We start from the raw sequence: 19393 nt of genomic DNA on the forward strand, positions 1-19393 counted from the left end.
TTAAGTTCCTTCCACTATACCTATAGTTATGATCTCTGCATACTCCACAATTTCTTTCTTTTCTCATAAAAAAGATATTTAATAAAGCCAAACAAAGTGGCTCTGAAATAAAGTAGAAATATATTGTTTCCAAAGAGCTGCATGTCATGGATATCATATTAAATAAGAACTTCTGGAAAAACTGGAAATGAACAGTTCTCGCCAAGTATTTTATTGAGGAGGGAATTCTGTGGATTTTTGTCCTTCTAATCTCCCATCTGACTTGCTACAAAAGCATAACTAGTATCTCTGCTTCCACCTTCTTACCTCTGAACTCATCTTCACCTACTCCCAGGTTGACCGACCTAAAACATGGATCTGTACCACTTGCTCCCTGAAAGTTGAAGTCTTTGAGTCAATGGCTCTTCAATGGCTAGGCAATAAGTCTGCACTTCTAGTGTTGAACCCCAAGTAACTTATCCAGCCACATATTTTATTTTAATGTTCTTAGACCCATGTGCTACGAGCCATACTCAATTCACTGTCCTAATCCACGCAAGCCACCCATTGTCTGCGCCTAGAGTCACAGCTCAATTTCTTTGCTCAGCCTGGAATCTTCTTCCTGGATTTTCCAATTTGGGAAACGCTTCTCTCACTCCAAGGTCCTGTACAACTAGGTTTTCTTCTCCATTAAACCTTCCCTGGAGTCCTTTCCAGAATGAACCTTTCTACCTGTGCTTCTACCGGCCATGGCTTGGGCCTATGCCCAGCATTATTTCCTGTTGTCTTGTTTAGTAAGTAGTCTCCTTTACTAGAATGGAAGTTTGTTGAGGGCACTTCAATGTTCATCTCACACTTTCCCACCCTGTCAGTCAATACCCAACAGGGTACCCTGCACACATTAGAATTCAATATGACAAGATCACAAGCTAAAGTACGAAATGATGCGCTTAATCTCATGAGTGTTCTTTCTCCTTCCCCTTACTAATGAGTGAATACGTGCAAAATTTCAAATCCCCATAATAAAATCACATTGGTTATTTTGATCTTCTTTACAAATTGCTTTTGAGTCTTAAGTCGTGAATTTCAATTAAAACTTTTTTTTAAAAAATAAGACCATCAAAATTGGAAACCGAAACAAGGAATTGTTTCCCTTAACCCTTTTCTATGTCTAATTCTAGTCAACATTAGAGATGAAAATATTAAGGCAATACTGCTTTATCTCAACATTAATATGGACTCTCTCATTCAAATCAACTCAGAAGTACTTTCTAATGTATTATATAGAAAATCACACTGGAGAAAATATTCCATGATGGTACCATTGATGTATCACTGCTTCCTGAGGACAGCATGTAAGCTCAATGCTGCCTAAAAGAAGCTCAAACTTCTACTCTGGGCCTTTTCACCTGCACTTCTCCACCATAAAAAAGAGGCTAATTCTCTGGCCTCTTGTGGGTTATATTTTCTAGGTGATGTAATCTTAATGAAGAATTCAGCAATTTGCATTGGGATAACCCTGTCAGCCTTTATTATTTGCAGCTAGAAAGAATGAAGGCTCTGATAATCTAATTTTTTATGGTGGTTTGCACTTTAGCTGCAATTTTTTCTTAATCCTTTACTTGGCTACTGATCAAAAAGTCCAGGTTCTGTTTCTGCTTAGACAATGTCATAGTCTAAAGAAACAGGCAGGAGGCCTAGGATAGAGGTGTCATCTTCTCACTGGACTTCATCCTTGGACTCTGCTTGAACTGGACATTCATGATTGAATGTAAGTCACATTTGGTCAAAATTCAGTGCAGATCGTAGAGGTTTGCAAGGGGCTGGGGAGACAGCTTGGCTTGCTTTTGTCCTAATCTTGCCTCTAATTTATGACAAAAGTCAGCGGTCTGGCTTAGCTCATTTATATCCCATGCTTGGGTCCCATTCCTGGATTGAGGTCAAAACCTTGTAGAAATTATATGCCCATTATGTGATTTTCTTTTAAATGCATCTGCCACAAATATTTCACATGATATTAACAGTCAATTCTGGAAAAGGCTCAAGAATTCCAGAAACTTCCCATGTGCATTTTCATTTATTCCTTTTCCCAACATTAAGGAAGATGTATAAAAGTATGTTGCAGTAGGAAAAGCACTGTATAGGATTCAGTAGTCTTTATTTTTTGATCCTGCTTCTGCTCCCAGTGACATTTGCCTTATGACAAGTCAGTTAACCTCACTGGATTGTAGTTGTCTCCTATGCAAAATAAGAGTTGGCCCAGACTAATATTTCCTAACATGTATTTCAGAGGAAAAAGGGACTTGCTCAACAGGTATATGCGGGTCTTCCCTCATGTATGGGGATAACCTGTATCCTTGTGGTTCAGCATGATCGTGGATTCTATATGGAATCAAAACTTTCTCCAGCTTACTGAACATTTCACATAATATCTAAAAATATTTATGTATATCTCTATGTGTGTGTGTGTGTGTGTGTGTAGATATAGAAATATAGATTCAGATATGGATAGGAATATGATTTAGATATCTCTCCCAAGGAAGACATTTCAGATCAACTCAAAATTTCTGTGATTCTATTTGGGGGAGTCAGGTTTACAATTCTAATTTTCATTTTGTTGAAACTCAAATTTGAAGTTTGAATCTGCAGACCTTCAACTTTAAGTGATATGAAACAGACCTTGAAGAATAAAAGCTGAATCGTTGCCAGGGACCTTACACTTGGGACTTTTGATTTTAAATTTCTACATTATTAATATTGACAATATAAGAACTATGCGCTATCCTCATAGCACTGTGAAAGTTGACTTCCTCAATACATTCGTGGGGGTTGTCCTTTAGCACCCAGCTCTGAAACTAAGCTCCAGTACAATGCACTAAAGTTGGGGGCTATGGCTCAACTAAGCCCAGAGAACAAAAACGTGGTGACAAAATAAAATAGAAGCAAAGTATTCCAATCATAGAAATTGAAATTACTTATACTGTATTAAGACACTAGCATTTAGTGCATTGAGGCAGAAATCACAAGAGAATGGAAAATTGTGTAACATTGGAGAAGCCTGCTTATGCATTATTTTCCTTCAGGGGTTAAATAAAATTACTGTGAAATATAAGAAAAGGAAAAAACTAAATTCTGAGGTTTTAATACCATTACAGTGTTATTTGTATTGTGTCAAAGCAGAACTGATTGAGAACACTTTAAAGAAGATATGAAGATTACAAGAGAATGTATGTTCTTATATTGTCTCAACAGTTTGAATCTAATGAACCTACTTTGCAGAATAAAAGGTCTTTCTGAAGATAAGATACATTGACCATTATTAACATATTGACAGAAACAACCTGTATACCGGATGTGCTTTGGGATGATGTCATCATAGCTATCAGGTCTTAGCTCCTATAGTTAGAAAGATTACAGAAAGCATAGGCAAGTTTAAATATTTCCATCTCCCCACATTAGACACAATGTGAGAGGTAAATATTCATAACTTGGCAATAAAAGATCATATCCATATCTGGAAGAAATATTAGTAAGTATCTCAGGGACGCCATTCTTTCACTTAGGAAGAGAGAAAGGCTTGCATGTAGAATTGATATCAAATGATTTAGGTTTAAATGATTCAAAGGGTATTATTTTAGTAAAAGCATTATTTTATTTAAAAAATGTGTGTGTGTGTGTTTGATACATACATATACATTCAAATAGTTAAAGCAAAGTTAATCAACTTTTTAAAACTCTCCAATCTTTGAATAACAAAATTCATTTTGGACAGCAAGAGTAAAATTTATGTTAGATGGATCTAATTTTTATTGATAGCAACAGTCCTGCCTCGTGTGTATGAGTTCCCACTCAGGAGACACATGAGCAATGAGACTCACTGGGGAATGCAAATGAAACACTTGCAAATCAAGTGTTCCAAGCACATTTTTGCTGAGCACCCATTAACTCAATTTCATAGCAAAAGCTTACCATTTTATATCATAATAACCCACCCGGGTTCACCCTCACACCTCCTAACTAATGAGGCACACACAGATATTCTCTTCACAAATCAAGATACTCTTTCATAGGATGAAATCACTAATGACATTAAGGCGTGGTAGCCAACATGAACTTGACAACCAAATACCAACCCGTATTATCACCCCATAGGAGTCCTAACTTCCCACCTTAGAAAAATATTTAACCCACAAAATGCTAAACCCAAGTAGATTTCAAATAGAAAGATAATGGTACAATATCCTTTCCCTTCTAATATAAAATATCTGGATAAACCAAAATGAACTGTCCAGTCACTAGATGCTCTATGCCAAACATGTATATTTTAAAACTTTTACTTTGAGTATTAAGCCCTCTTAACTTCTGTAGCATCTATATCTACTTCTAAACCAGACCTGCCCAACAGCACAGACTGGGAGCGACCACTTTACCTTCCGAAAAATCAATCAGTCCCAGCAAATGAAGCAGCTTCAGAGATGCACATATAATCACAACAATACCCACTGTTTGCAGTCCTTCGGACTCCCACTCCAGAGTCAACATCCTCTGAGCTGGCAGAGCATCCCAGCCTCCAGACCCCTTTGGAGTGGAGGGAGTTAATTACAGAATCGTAGCAACGTCAGGCTTGGAACAAAGACTTGCAAGGGGAAAAAAGTGAGCAGTTCCTCGCAGCTGCACCCTGCAAAGCCGGCGGTCCCCCGGGGTGAGGACAGACCTGGACTAAAGTCCAGCCTCTCATGCTGATCCTGGCATTTGGCTGGCGGGGCTCCCCCCCGCAACCACAGCGCACGGACCTCTCCACTCTACGCTGCAGCCAGCGGGCGAGTAATTCGACTTCAGAGCTGCAAGGGAAACGTCTGTCGGAGAACTGGAGACTTTGCCGTGTCCGTGGCGAGAAGGGACACTCCTAAAAAACTTGCCCGGGAGAGCACCGCGCGCTTGCCTCGCTGAGGATGCGAGGCTGGACAGATCTGCGCGCTAGTTTGCTGCCTGGGAAGCTTGCGAATGGCCCCTTTTTGCCAAAGCTGTTGCTCTGTCTTCCTAGAGCCTCCTCTGGGAGACAGCTCAGCCCCCTCTCTGAATGCTAGGAAATAATCAGTTCTGGTGGCTGGTGCCTACAGGTCCTTTCTGAAAGCCCCCGTGGAAGTCTATAAGCAGCTTTTCCAGGGAGAAAAGTGCAGGAGCAAAGCTCCGTGATTCAATGACTTTGTCAAAGGAGAACACCTGAGCCTCCCCCGCCACGCCACTCCTTGTTCTGGTCTCTGCTATCACGCTGGGTGCATTATCAGGGAGATTGATTTAGTCCTTATATTATATTTACAAACATGGACGGAGGGCGTGGCGGAGCAGTACCCAGTAACAACAAAGATGTTCATAACTGCCCCTTGGAAGATGGGCACTACCATCGTCCTTTAAAGTCTGGCCTCAGCCTCTCTCAAAGCAAAGTTTCACAAACTTCCCTGATGATAAAAACAACCTGGGCTTGTTTGTTAAAACCACACTCATCAGAGGAGCCTGGAGTGTGTGTTATTAAGTAAGAAGCCCAGGTGACTCCTGTCAACTGGGAAGTGTGGACAGCACCGTCGCAAAGATGCCATCAGGTGTGCTAGTCCAAACCACTCCAAACAGACCCTGTGCTGTGCCAGGACCACACTGGCTGAATCACTTTGTTGGTTATCTCCACTCTGGTGAAGCCCAACCTAAAAATGGAGGTGAAGAGAATCAACAGGGACCCTGTATGTGAACTGGAAATATAAGGGTTTGTGAGTAATATCTCAGACCCCCAGGGACATGTGCAAGTTCTGCTTCTTTCTCCCTACGTGATCTTGTGCAAGACACTTAACCATTCTAATAACAGGTCCTATTCTATGATGTCAAGATCATAACACTTTATTTAAAGTTCTCCGTTTAAAGGGAATTATGGGAATAAAATGTGATCACAGTAATAGTTACCATGTACTAAATAAGCATTTACTATGTGGTCATCAATACTGTAGTGACTTTTCAACAATTAACTTATCCCTACATCTGTACGTGGTAGATAAGTTAATCTACCACATAAGTGGCAGATTATAAGTTAATTCTAATAATTTTAACTTTGCAGATGGGGAAAATAAAGCATGAAGAGGTTAACTAACTTGCCAAGCAGTGGACATAGTGACTGGAAGGCAACAGGCTTTCATTCAGTCAGTCATTCATTAACATTTATTAAGCTGCTACTATGAACTATAAATGGTACATGAATGATCAAATGATGAATATTGCTCAGCTCTGCTTTTGGGGGCTTACAGTTTAATGAGGAGGCAGGCATGAAGTAAAATGTGACCAATAAATGCACCAACACTCGGATAGATGCCTGCGCAGTACAGTGGGAACACGAGGAGGGAAAGTCAACTCTATTTGGGAAAGGGGTGGTATGAGGAAGGAGACTTTATAGAGGCAGCAACCGTCCAAAACGGTAACTTGAATCATTACTAGAAATATTATAGTATACCATGCTCAAGTTTTGAGGTTGGTAGACCTGGGTACAATCCTAGCCTTGCCCTTGCTAGCTCCATGACCCTGGAGAATCCGCTCCATCTCTGAATCTCAGTTTTAAACGAGAATGCCCCCTTCTCATGGTTGATGTAAGAATTAACTAAGTCTGTGGGGAGTTGAGCCCAGTCCCTGGGGTCCCCTGCCCAGCATATGGTAGTTGTGGGGTGATGACGGAAGTTCCAACTCTTTAGAGGCTCTGCAAGGTCTGCTTGGATGAAACGACTCTGCTCTTCCCTGGTCCTGTCACCCCCGCTCTCAGGTCTAGTTCCAGTGTTTTTCCCATGAAGACCTGCTGATCGTCTCAACCCACAGGGTGGTTTCTTTCCCTTGAGTCCTAGAAATACGCTGGTCCTGCCAAAGGTGCTTTTCATTTTGAATGACATATTTATAAGAGATATCCTTGTATCCATCTGCCCAATCACCCATCCATCCAAACATTTTCTTCTCAGTTATGCTGGCAAGCCTGTGGAGGGGAAGCAGGTTTTAGTAATTAGTGGGAAAAAAAAAATTTAGGTAACCATTTTCTGAAATTTCCTCTGACGTTTAGCTATAGAAATCCAAAGTTAAAAAAAAATTACAGAAATTAATGAGGTCAAGTTAAACGTAAACATGTCTTCTAATCCTACATCATACCATATTGTAGTTGAAAACAACTAAAGTGCTGAGAGGGGGTCACATGGTTAGAAAACCCAGAATTCAATCATTGCTTTGTCTGGCTTCCAAATTCATGCTTTCCCCTTTATTTCTGTCAGCATGTTTCAGCAAATATTTGCCAATTGATCTCTTGGTTTAGAGAGTTGGTAAAATATTTTAAAATTGCCACATCTTGGCCGGGCGCGGTGGCTCAAGCCTGTAATCCCAGCACTTTGGGAGGCCGAGGCGGGCGGATCACGAGGTCAGGAGATCGAGACCATCCTGGCTAACACAGTGAAACCCCGTCTCTACTAAAAATACAAAAAATTAGCCGGGCATAGTGGCAGGTGCCTGTAGTCCCAGCTACTCGGGAGGCTGAGGCAGGAAGATGGTAAGAACCCGGGAGGTGGAGCTTGCAGTGAGCTGAGATCCTGCCACTGCAGTCCAACCTGGGGGACAGAACGAGACTTTGTCTCAAAAAAATAAAAAATAAAAAAATAAAAATAAAAATTACAGATTGTAACATTGCCACATCTTTTCCAGGAATGAAATTCGTATCCTTTTTGAAATTCACATAAAGTCCCATGAATATGATTTTGTTGGTTTCAGATAGAATTTCCCTTCAGGACAACAGCATTCTCTACTTAGAATCTGCCAGCTGATTGGAGTTCCACCCCTTTCCTATCTGCATTAGTTACATTTACCACATGCTTTCTGAGCTCTGTCAGCTGTGGCTACCCGATCGAATCTGCTGGCTCCCAAGTATGCGGGGGCTCTTTCACATGCACCCCCAGCTGTGAGATTTTGTAAGGTGACAGCACCATAAGAGGAGTTTCATGCTTCATCTGAAAAGTCTAGGGAAGCAGGGGACCTCTGGGGAACGATGTTTATCTAGGGCCACTCAGGGAAAGAAGAGTTGCCTGCATAGCGCTTTGGGAGGCTGTGGTGGGAGGATACTTGAGCTCAGGAGTTTGAGACCAGCCTGGGGAACACAGTGAGACTCTACCTCTATTTTTAATATTTAAAAATTTAAAAAAGTAACTCCAGATCATGGCTCAACCATTTCATTGCAGTAATTTACTAGCTCCAACCCAGTTTGTCATATTAAAACACGCTGGCTTCCTCCCTCATTTACATGCTCACCCCTTTCTTTACATTGTAATGAGTGTCCAGTAGAGGTCTGTCTTTCATACCAAAGGAAGGGAATACCAAAGGTACACTAGTGGCTTTTACCCATTGATTCTAAGCCAGGCACTGTATTATGTAGTTTACATGTATAAATTAATCAATAGGTCACCCCAAATCAATAGGTTAGGTGTTATTATCACTATTTCAAAGAAGAATAAAAAAAAAAACTAAGGTGCATTGGGATTCATTTATTTTCATGAAATTACATTCAACAAGGGACATAACCAGGACTTATACCTGATTTACTCCAAAAATAGTAGCTACCAACATTTATGGAGAATCTTTAAGTGTCAGGTACTACTCTAAAGTTTTTACAGAGATTAACTAATTTAATCCTTTTATAGTTCCCTGAAATAATTTGGTTTCAAGGAGAAAATTCAGGCTTTAAAAGGTTAAGTCACTTGCCCGAAGCCTCATAGATGGCACTTGGTAGAACTGAGATTTGAATGTGGGTATACTTGGTACCAGGTTCTGCCTACTTTATCATTCACCGCTTGACTGTCAGCATCCTCTGCACCATGTTGCATGGGGCTCTGTAACTGGATAAGAGAGTTCCAAAGGAAAATATTGACAGAAACTCTTAGAGAAGTAAAAACTCACTCCAAGGAGGCATGTCCAAATCAATTGACCAGTCTGTTAAAGAGACAGGGTCAGTAGACTTACATTTCCTTGCCCCAATCCACTGTGATCCTTTAAATAATCTCAAATTTAAAGGATTATTTAAATCCTTTAATGATTTATCTAAATGATTTATCTAAAACCTGAAATTGATCATATTTCCTTCTTTGTTATAGCTTCAGTTTGAAATTTCACCAGGCGATAGTCTTGCTTAAGAAATGTTCCTCATACTGTTTGTTGACATTATAATAAATGCAAAAATAAGTGTAGCAAGATTGAGGAAAAACGTTAAAATTAGATATATTTACAATCTACCTGTTCTCTCTTCAAATGCATAGAATTACAACGCATATAGAAACAAGTTAAGTCAAATTTAAATGTAAGATGATTAGCCTATGAAGGGAATCAGAAAATGTTACTCCAAAATACATCACTTTGGCATAAGGGTTATTTTCAATTGAATGCAACTGAAATAGGAGACTCAGGAAAAACTCTCTACCTTCCCCGCTTTCTGCCTCAAGGCAGGAGATAGATATGTAAATTTCTCTTTGTAAAGTATTCCCTTCTGCTCTCCTGTATGAGAAGGATGAAACAACTATAATCACTGGGCAGAAAGTTGGCACCAATGGGTTTTGTATAAGAAACCTTATAAATAAGCCTTATATTCCATTAATTTCCCCCGCATATTTTTCTTTCCACAATTTACCACCCTAGAAGCCCAAATCCTTTTCTCTTTGTCTTGTCACTTCACAATTTATCACCCTTGTTAGGATGATTATATAATCCCCCAATGCTAAGCACCCCTTTGAGTTACTCTTCGTTGAGTTCTCACATGTGTATGTGCACTGCACATGTACATAAACTCTATTATCTATTTTTCCCATCAATCTGTCCTTTGTCAGTTTAATTTACAGGGTCCAACTACTAAACCTAAGAAGGAAGCAGAGAAAGTTTTTTTCACCCCTATATCCATATTTGTACAATCTTTTAGAAATCATTTAAAGATAAAATACTATTTTTTTAAAATTTACAAATGCATAAAAAGGAGGTAGAGAGAGCAGAGTTGGCTTATTCAAGGTCGGGGACTTGGAAGTGGACACAGGTGGCTTTGAATCCTCTAGCTTTTCATAATCCTTGACTTGCTTAGGACAGAAAAATCAGGATGATACGCTGAAAAGTTAAAAAGAAGTAAAGCTCTAGAAGGAAAACGTATTCTCTCAGTCAATAGGAGCTAAGAGAAGCAAGCCAACAGGATAGTTGGCATGATCTGGAAGGTTGCATTGAAGAGAGAAACCTAATCTAGGTCATTGAAAATGAGTTTGGAGAGGAGAAGTGACTTTCCCAGGAACATAAATGGGCGCACACAAAGACAGCATTGGCCAGGCACCGTGGTTCACGCCTGTAATCCTAGCACTTTGGGAAGTTGAGGTAGGTAGATTGCTCGAGCTCACAAGTTCAAGACCAGCCTGGGCAACATGGAAAAACCCTATCTCTACAAAAATTACAAAAATTAGCTGGGCGTGGTGACATGGGCCTGTAGTTTCAGTTACTTGGGGAGCTGAGGTGGGAGGATTGCTTGAACCCAAGAGGCAGAGGCTGCCTGTGACACTGCACTCCATCCTGGGCAACAGAATGAGACCCTGTCTCAAAAACAAAACAAAAACAAAACAAGAGACAGCATTCACGAGGTGGTAAAGCCAAATTGAGACCTCCAAGTCAGGAGAGAAAAATGAGATTAGATAGTTGGTGAAAGATGCCACTTAACATCAGGACTTGATGGAGCAAGTAACAAAGACAAGGTCGGTGTATGAACCTTCAAGTCTCTTCACATTGTAAGATTTTCTCACCAAAATGATGAAAGTTATTCACCCTCAGGCACCCTCTACTCTACCATCCACATCACCTCCACATTAAAGTATATCAAGCCTTTCTATTTTGGGGTTTCTCAATTACTTTGAAAATTCCTAAATGTTCTCCAGATGAACTTTCTGCTCAAACATGATCAGACTCAAGTGGTTTCACTTAGCTGAAGGCTCATTCTGAAAGGTTAGTAAATGTGTCTTGAATGGACTTCTTTAAAATATGTATATGGATATCCATTAAACTATTAAGCACTGCAGTCTTCTGTTTTGAATGCCCTATTGAATCCACAAGGTCGACTGGATTTCCAAATAGAAAGCTGAGGGGAAAAAAACTACCTCCCATCCTAAGACACTTCCAGCAATATCGCACTAATGTATCTTGAAAATAGTTCTCATGAATCTTATGATCAAAGCATGTGTAGTACGTAATCTTCACATAAACAAATAAGTAGACTATTTGGAAGTTCAACCAGAAAACTTGCTTTAGAATATAAGCTTTCCTTAGGATTTATGACATATTTCCATAATTTCTTTTTCCCAGTCTCTGTGGCCTAACCTGAATGAGTTCCTGGGTTTACCCATTTAATCCAGTATGCAATTTGTGGCTCTCCTGTCATATCCCTTTTGATGTAATCTCTCTATAATAAGTGTCTGTCACATTCCACCACACTGGGCTGGCTTTAGGGCAGTGATTCTCCAGGATAATAATAATCATTACCCTTTTACATATTATAGTTTGTAGTACAATAATACTGAGTTCCTACCACGTGACACACAGTGTGCTGTGTGCATTACATAAACTGTCTCATTGAGTTGTCACAATATCTCAATAGAATAACTAATTATTAACCCCATTATATAGATCAGAATGCTGAGATGCGAAAGCTTAAGTAACTTGCCCAAAACTACAGTGTTAGCAGTTGAGGAGATGGGACTTGACTTCAAGAATTCTCACTCAAGAGCCAGGGTTCTTACATCGGAAGGGAAGTATGTGTCAAAGTCATCATTTTTGTTTTGTTTTGTTTTATTTTTTACTGTGGCCCCATTACACAAAGAGAAACAAGTTTAAAATGCAAATGACCTTCAGAAAAGTAGGATATTACCTTAACCTCATACTGAAGTGTAAATATTTAGTAACAAGTTCTTTCCTGGGAACAAGGTTAAGAGAGCAATGAAAACACAAATGAGATAAGAGAAGGAGCTCCGGATAGAGGTGAGAGGAAGGAGAAAAGATGAAGGGAGGGGAGAAGAGAGGAAGAAAAGGGAGAGGGAGAAATGAGAAAGAGAAGAAACAGGCAAACCTTTACTCCAGGCACTGAGAAATCTAAGGATACATAGATGAATGGGGCCTGTGTTCTGTTGTGAGATTCTCATAGATGGCCAGGGAGATGTGATCTAAAATGCATAAAAGAGGGCTCCAGGAAAGGGCCAATCAAGGGGCTATTTCTCCTTCAATTAATCCTGCCTCCCTGGTCCACCAGTCTCTGGATCTCTTATAACTAGAAATACAGAATATCTCTTCAGCTTCATTTTGTCAGCCACAGCTTCGGATGACCTTGGAAATGGAACAAGTGGTTTTAAAAGTATGACAAATGGCATCTCCATGGATGTTGTAGCCATGGCTGGGTCTTGGCCCTACTTCTAGTTCTGTTCCTAGGCCCTGTGTTACTTTCCTGCTCATTTGGGCCAGGGTGTTGCTGCCATAGATACACCAGTTCATCAGCTTGGATGAACGTGCCCAGTTCTTGGGCACGACATTCCCAGAGACTGGCTTGGGTGTTCTCAGAGCTGTGTAAGCTCATTTCTTGCACCACAACAGTACTTGGGAAACAGAACTCAGCAGGCTTTGGCTTAAATGCCTTCCAATTCTGCAGAGAAACTGAATGAATATTTTTAGCATATTTTGTTGTATAAGAGTTGCAGAGACTGTGTTAGTCCGTTCTCATACTACTATGAAGAAATACTCGAGACTGGGTAATTTATGAAGGAAAGAGGTTTAATTAACTCACACTTCCTCATTGCTGGGGAGTCCTCAGGAAATTTGCAATTATGGCAGAAGACAAAGGAGAAGCAGGCACCTTCTTCACAGGACGGCAGGATGGTGTGGGTGCAAGCAGGGGAAATGTCGGATACTTATAAAACCATCACATTTCATGAGAACTCACTCACTATCATGAGAACAGCTTGGGGGAACCACTTCCGTGATCCAATTACCTCCACCTGGTCCCGCCCTTGACATGTGGGGATTATGGAAATTATGGGGATTACAATTCAAGATGAGATTTTGGGTGGGAACACAGCCAAACCAAATCAAGATTATATGGAAAGAACATTTCATATAGTTCCCAAAATTCTCCTCCCCAAATAATTCCAAATTGCCATGTTTATCCATGTGCTTTCTCCTCTCTTCCTCCTTTTCTCCCTCTACCCCACCCCACATACAATTATCACCAGGATCATTTTCCTTATCTATGAGATTAGAATGGGTGAAGTCTCAATGACTTGGAAGTCCCCTTTGCACCAACCTTAGATTCCCTGCACATTCTCAATGGATGATGAACAAAGGAAGCACAGAGTAGGCTGAGCACGGTGGCTCATACCTGTAATCCCAGCACTTTGGGAGGCCAAGGCGGGTGGATCACCTGAAGTCAGTAGTTCAACACCAGCCTGGCCAACATAGTGAAACTCTGTCTCTACTAAAAACACAAAAATCAGCTGGGCATGGTGGCGGGCACCTGTGATCCCGGCTACTCTGGAGGCTGAGGCGGGAGAATCGCTTGAACCCAGAGGGGTGGAGGTTGCAGCGAGCCGAGATCGTGCCACTGCACTCCAGTCCCGGTGACACAGTGCGATTCCATTTCAAAAAAAAAAAAAAGAAAAAGAAAAAGAAAAAAGAGAGCACAGAACAAATGTTTAGAGAATGCCTACTAGAATACAGGGCATGGGTCATGGAAGGACTTCACTCTCTAAGTGCTAGCTATATGAGGTCGTGGCACAGGACTGGCAGCCAGATGTGTAGCCTGGTTTTTGGACCGTTAGTCCAGTTCTCCTTCCACTGTGACAGGGTATGAAGATGTCTGCATAATAGCTAAGTTACAAGCAAGAAGGGACTATGCACTATAGAAGAGATTTCTTATAGTGAGAAGATCAGGAAAATCCCAAAGAGAAGACATATGAACTGGCCATGAAGGCCAGGATTAATATTACCTGTGTCCATATTACTGTTCATGAATGCAGACTCTTGATAGTGCTTCCTGAATCAGAAGCATCTATGAATAGCTTCCAAGATTCATTGTAACCCAGCAATCAGTGAAGCTAGTGGTCACATCCCAATGAATCACTTTGACAAAAGGGACTAAGCCTTATTAATAGAAGTAGAGAAAGAAGAAAAGTTTCCCCTACCTCAGCTTCAAATGCAGAGGCCCAGAGAACTGGAAACAAAATCATTCTTCTGAGGATAAGGTTTCCTAGAACTCACTGTCAGTGTTGCAGCTTATCTGCCTGAGATTGCTTATTTTATGTTATTGTACCCATTACTATAATGCTGAAATCAGTTTGTATTTGTTTCCCGTTGCTGCTATAGTAAATTACCACAAGCCTGGTGGCTAAAAAGGACACAAATTTATTACGTTAGAGTTCTGGAGGTCAGAAGTGTGAAATGGTTCTCATTGGGCTTAAATCAAAGTGTTGGCAAGACCACGTTCCTATTGGAGGATCTAGGAGGGAATCAATTTTCTTGCCTTTTCCAGCTTCTAGAGGCTGCCTGCTTATCTTGGCTTGTGGCCCCTTCCATTGTTAGTGCCAGCAATGACCAGTTGAGTCTTTCTCACATTCCATTGCTCTGACACTGACCCATCTACCTCCTCTTTCCTTTATCCTTGTGATTACATTGGGCCCACTTAAAAAATCCATGATACTATTCTTATTTTAGGGTCATCTGATGAGCAACCTTAATTTCATTTGCAATACTGATTACATTGTGTCACATAACCCAAAACAACATAAATTTATTATTTCACAATTCCTGGGTTTAGGATATGGACATCTTTGGGGTTTCTTATTCTGCCTGCCATATAGATGTAATATATTAGTTATTTTTGGCAGGAAACACTCTTTAAATAAGAAGAAAAAAGAACGTAAACTGAAGCTCACGAAGATAGAGTCCACTTTGTTAGGAACAAACCAGTTGAAGTAAGTGCACATGAGTGTGAGAATGAGTGTGTGTGTTTCATTTTTAACGTACAGAAAAAGAACTTTGTCTTTGAGAAGGAAAGGGCAGCTTTAATTAGCATTCCTATTTCTGAACTAATTGTCACAGAGAAAGGACTCTTAGGAATGTTCATTTCAAAATATTTAAAAGAGAACACTAAACAATTTAGAATTATAAACTAATGATCAGACCGAGGGACCCTCTCCTTTCATTTTAGTGGTCAGAAACAATTAGGTGCAAGCCCAGACATGAATTAGGCGTTACAGGGATGGAACCCTGCAGCACCCAGAACTGGGATGTGTTCGTCCCACAGAGAAATTTCCTGGAGGATTACAAAAGAAAATGGAGGAGGAACTACTGCATAAGTAGACAAAAGGCATTCACATGTCATCAGTCCCATCAGCTAATTCAGCCTTTAAGAAGGATGGATAAAACCAAAAATGAACTAAACTCTTCAGCTACTGAACTGTTCATTTTCAGTTCAAGTGTGCAATGCTCTGAACATGAGAAAGCCATAGAGCCTGACTTTCCAAGACTGTTCATGGTAGCAATTAAACTCTAGGAAATGAGGGGCTTTATCCTTTGAAGATCCACAAGACACTTTCTCCTAACACTGCCTTTAAATGTGCTTGCATCTTATACATTTCAGTTAAAAATCAGCTCTAATGCCTTCTGAATGTCTACATTTATTCATGATTTTCCCGGAGTAAGTTTATCTATATTTACACTTTTACAGGCTTTCTCTCACTTGTTCTTTACAGTAGGCCATTTTAAAAATGAGAAAACTGAGACTAAAAAGGTTTGCATGATCTGAGATCAAAAATAGCTGCAAAACAGGGTTTTAAAAACAGGTATTCTGGCTTCATGCCAATTTTAGATTTTTTTTTTTTGTTTTCTAGTCTTACAGAGATCTTTTCTCTGTTGGGTGCTGTGGAAAGTGCTTTATATCAGTGACTTATAAAATGGGGATAATAAAAGCACCTATCTCACAGTGCTGTCAGGGGCAATGAATGGGTTAATGTAGTTAAAGCATTCAGAGCAGGCACAAAGCAAACACTCTGTTTCTCTCTGTTTCTAAGAGTAATTATAATATTTTAGTAGCCATCTCTGAGGCCTGTCGATTATTATACCCATTTGACAAATAAACTGTGATCCAGAATGGTTAAGACACTTGTTACAAAGGTGGTAGGTGAGCCTGGAACTCAGTCTTGCTGTGAGAACCCATTCCCATTTGCACAAGCCACACTCACTTTGCCTTTCTGGTTTCAAAGAACCACTCTCAGTCACTCAGTTAGTTCTTGGCTTCCAAACAAGGCAGGGCCTAAACTAACTGAGCTGTATTATTATACTTAACCCATTTGACAAGATCCTCAGATTTCAGATGCCATCGCTCGGTAATCTCTTCTTTATTTGAGGACTTTGACCTTTGCATAATTTCCACCTCACTGCATTTGTGCAAAAAAACGTTAACACCGGTTATGCGCCATGCAAAATACGCCAGGGACTGTGGGGCATGAAGGGTGTGAAGAAGCTTACAGCCCAGAAGAAAAGGGAAGGAATGCATGTAAGTTACTAAATCCAAGGAAAAACATAGTGTCCATGAGAAAATGTGTTTAAAGTGTGGTAGGATTTCAGGGGCAGGAGAGGAGCAAGAAAGTGGAAGGGTTGATGTTAATCAGGGAATGTTGCATGCAGTCTGAGCTTGACCATGAGTGGCAGCTCAATCATTAGTTTAATGAGTCAATCAACAACACTTATGTCTGCTCAGTGCTAGAATAGGCAAGATCCCCAAATACAATCCAATCAACAAATCCTATTGGTTCCACCTCCAAAGTACATTCTGTATCTGACCAATTCTCACCAACCCTGCTAACATAGTCCTAGGCCCAAGCCATCATTCAGCACGCTCCAGTCTAATTTTGTTACTTTTGCTCTCACACCCCTAAGATCTATTTTTACACAGCAGTCAGATTAAAGAGCATATATTTCATATAATTTCCCTGCTTACAGCCCCTCAATAGCTGTCCATTATATTCGGGATAACATTCAAACTCCTCACTGTGTTTTGGGTCCTCTTTGATCTCAATTCAGACCAATTTAATCCTGTCCCACACCTCCTCATCACATTTATCTGCCCACATAGTCTTTCAATTCATTAAATAAACTAAGACTATTCCTGCCTCTGGTCTTTGTACTTTGTGATCCCCATGTGACATTCTTTACCCCAAGACTGTCCCCTTATTTCTTACTGTCTCCTTATTCTTTTCTCTTTCTTGCCACTCACTTCTAAGCTCAAATGCTGTCTTCTCAGAGAGGCCTTTCCTGATCACTCTATCAGAAGGATTCTGTGTTTTTGTCGCCACTCCCTGGTTACTCTTGATCAAATTGCTCTTTTTTATTTAATTGTCTCCATAGCACTCACCAACCTCCCTGAACCTATTTTTTTACATGCCTCTTAGCACGTTCATTTCCTATCCCATCCCACTTGTGTAGATGCTCCTCACATGCGGGCCCTTTACCGATCTCATTCATCTCACTGTCTCCAGGAGCTAGGAGAGAGGTTGTCAGTTACAGGCTTTGTATAATGATTTGTTGAATGAATGATGGCATAAGACAGGGTTCTTTCCTCATGCAGGCATTTGAATCTCATGAACTGCATCAGCAAAGTCATAATCAGAGACTGGCAAGTAACTTTATTAAGTAGTGTAGTGGGTTCAAGAGGGAATTCATTAGACTAGGATGGGGGGAAAACTACGAAGACCTGCAAATATCTATAAGAGAGTGGAATGAGGAAGATTTAATGATCGTTTCAGGCAGTTGATAGGCATGATCTTAGCAGTGTCTGGTCCGTTTCATCTGGTAATAGTGAAAATAAAAGCAACCACAACCATGAAAGAAAAGAGAAAAGAAACAAGAGACAGGAAAACCAGTGAGTAGGTTATTGTAATGGTCTAAGCCAGACGTCCTATCGGTGGGCAGAAAGGGATTGGACACAGATACCAACAAAGCTGCAAAGCTGAACCCAGCAGAGCATAGTAGCCTATGTGAAGCAGAGGCTGAGGAGAGGAGGCATCAAAGGTGATCTTAACTGATTGTGAAACATGTTGGACTTATTCCTCAACATATCACTGGCTCTGACTAGTGAAAGAATTAAAAGGTATTGTAAGGAATCTGGGATAACTCATTAACACGAAGAAAAAACTGCACAACCAAAACTTAGGAAGGGCTGGGAAAGGGGACGCTGTGAGTGACCTGCAGAAGGAGCTTGCTGACCTCTACCTCAGAGGGCTGCCCTTAGCATGCTTCTCTCCAGGTGTTCTTGACCATGGCATCTACCCGAATCCCAATCTTCAAGTTTCAAACATCAACGAGGAAGATCCTGTATGTAGGTCAGACGAATGCTGCTGGATCAGTCTGTTATTGTCTGGATCAATGTGTTATTGCCAACTACAAAAGAGCACAAGGGACCCACTCCTAATGACTGAGGTCCTTTTAGGACAAAGAAAACTCTTGAAAGGCCATACAACTGCTTCAAGTCACCTCGGGTGAAATTGGAAACAGGAACGTGTAGGGAGGTGAAGGTAATTGAACTTTTGATAAAGTTGTGTTTGAGAAACCATCAGGTAATCCAGGTAGAGCTGCTGAGCTGATAACTTAAAATGTGGAGCTATGCCTTGGGAGAAGGGCCAGAGCGAGAGGGAAGATAATCTGGGATTCATCCACATAAAGGAGATAATTGAAGTGACAGTAGTAAATGAGGTATTCAGGGAAGAGAGAGAGAAAGAGAAAAGAGCAAAGAATCAAACTTCTAGGAGCAAGGGGAGCCAAGAGTGCCAGAGCAGGATTAGTAAGTGAGATCTGAGGAGACCCTAGAAAGTAATGTTTCATGGGAGTCAAGAGAGGATAGAGCTTCAGAGAAGCTGGATCATTGGGTTCACTGTAGCAGTCCTATCAATCTCAAGTGAAAGTTTGGTTCTAGCACCAATTAGCCTTAGGCAAGTGTGTGTGCAGGAGGCATTTCTATGTGTGCGTACATGCCCAGAGGCCTGAAGGGCAGGGGTGGAATGTAAATATAATGGTTAAAGGGATTTTCAACCGTAACATGTAATCTACAATAAAAGTCTATAGCCACACTATTGATTACTTTATCAGGGAAAACTCTCATAAGGCAACTAGACTTTGCTTTTACATTATTTTGACATGGTTCATGAATAGATAAGAGAAAGTAGATCTGAGGTCCGTTGGTCTACCAAAGTTGTCTTCAAGTCTGAAAGAATGAAGGGCTGATTTAATTCACATCTCATTTCTTTTAATAGTCTGACTTAAAAATAAGAAAACACTTGTCTTTTCATCTGTGACAGAAGAT

General features: G+C 40.5%; 1 protein-coding gene across 3 annotated transcripts in view; it reads right to left on the reverse strand.

Moving 5' to 3' along the window:
- Positions 1-19393, reverse strand: part of KCNIP4 (potassium voltage-gated channel interacting protein 4) — a 1220174-nt gene that overhangs the window by 252256 nt on the left and 948525 nt on the right. Inside the window, exon 1 of one of the 3 annotated variants that reach the window (XM_015138058.3) lies at positions 4410-5181. The exons of 1 other annotated variant lie outside the window; for it this stretch is intronic. In XM_015138058.3, the coding sequence (XP_014993544.1) occupies positions 4410-4521 (112 nt within the window). In that variant the 5' untranslated portion in view covers positions 4522-5181. Of the gene's footprint in view, positions 1-4409; positions 5182-19393 lie in introns of those variants that run through there. One more of the 3 variants, XM_078003197.1, reaches the window with a different exon arrangement.

The sequence above is a fragment of the Macaca mulatta genome, chromosome 5 (genome assembly GCF_049350105.2).
Source record: "Macaca mulatta isolate MMU2019108-1 chromosome 5, T2T-MMU8v2.0, whole genome shotgun sequence".
NCBI lineage: Eukaryota > Metazoa > Chordata > Mammalia > Primates > Cercopithecidae > Macaca > Macaca mulatta.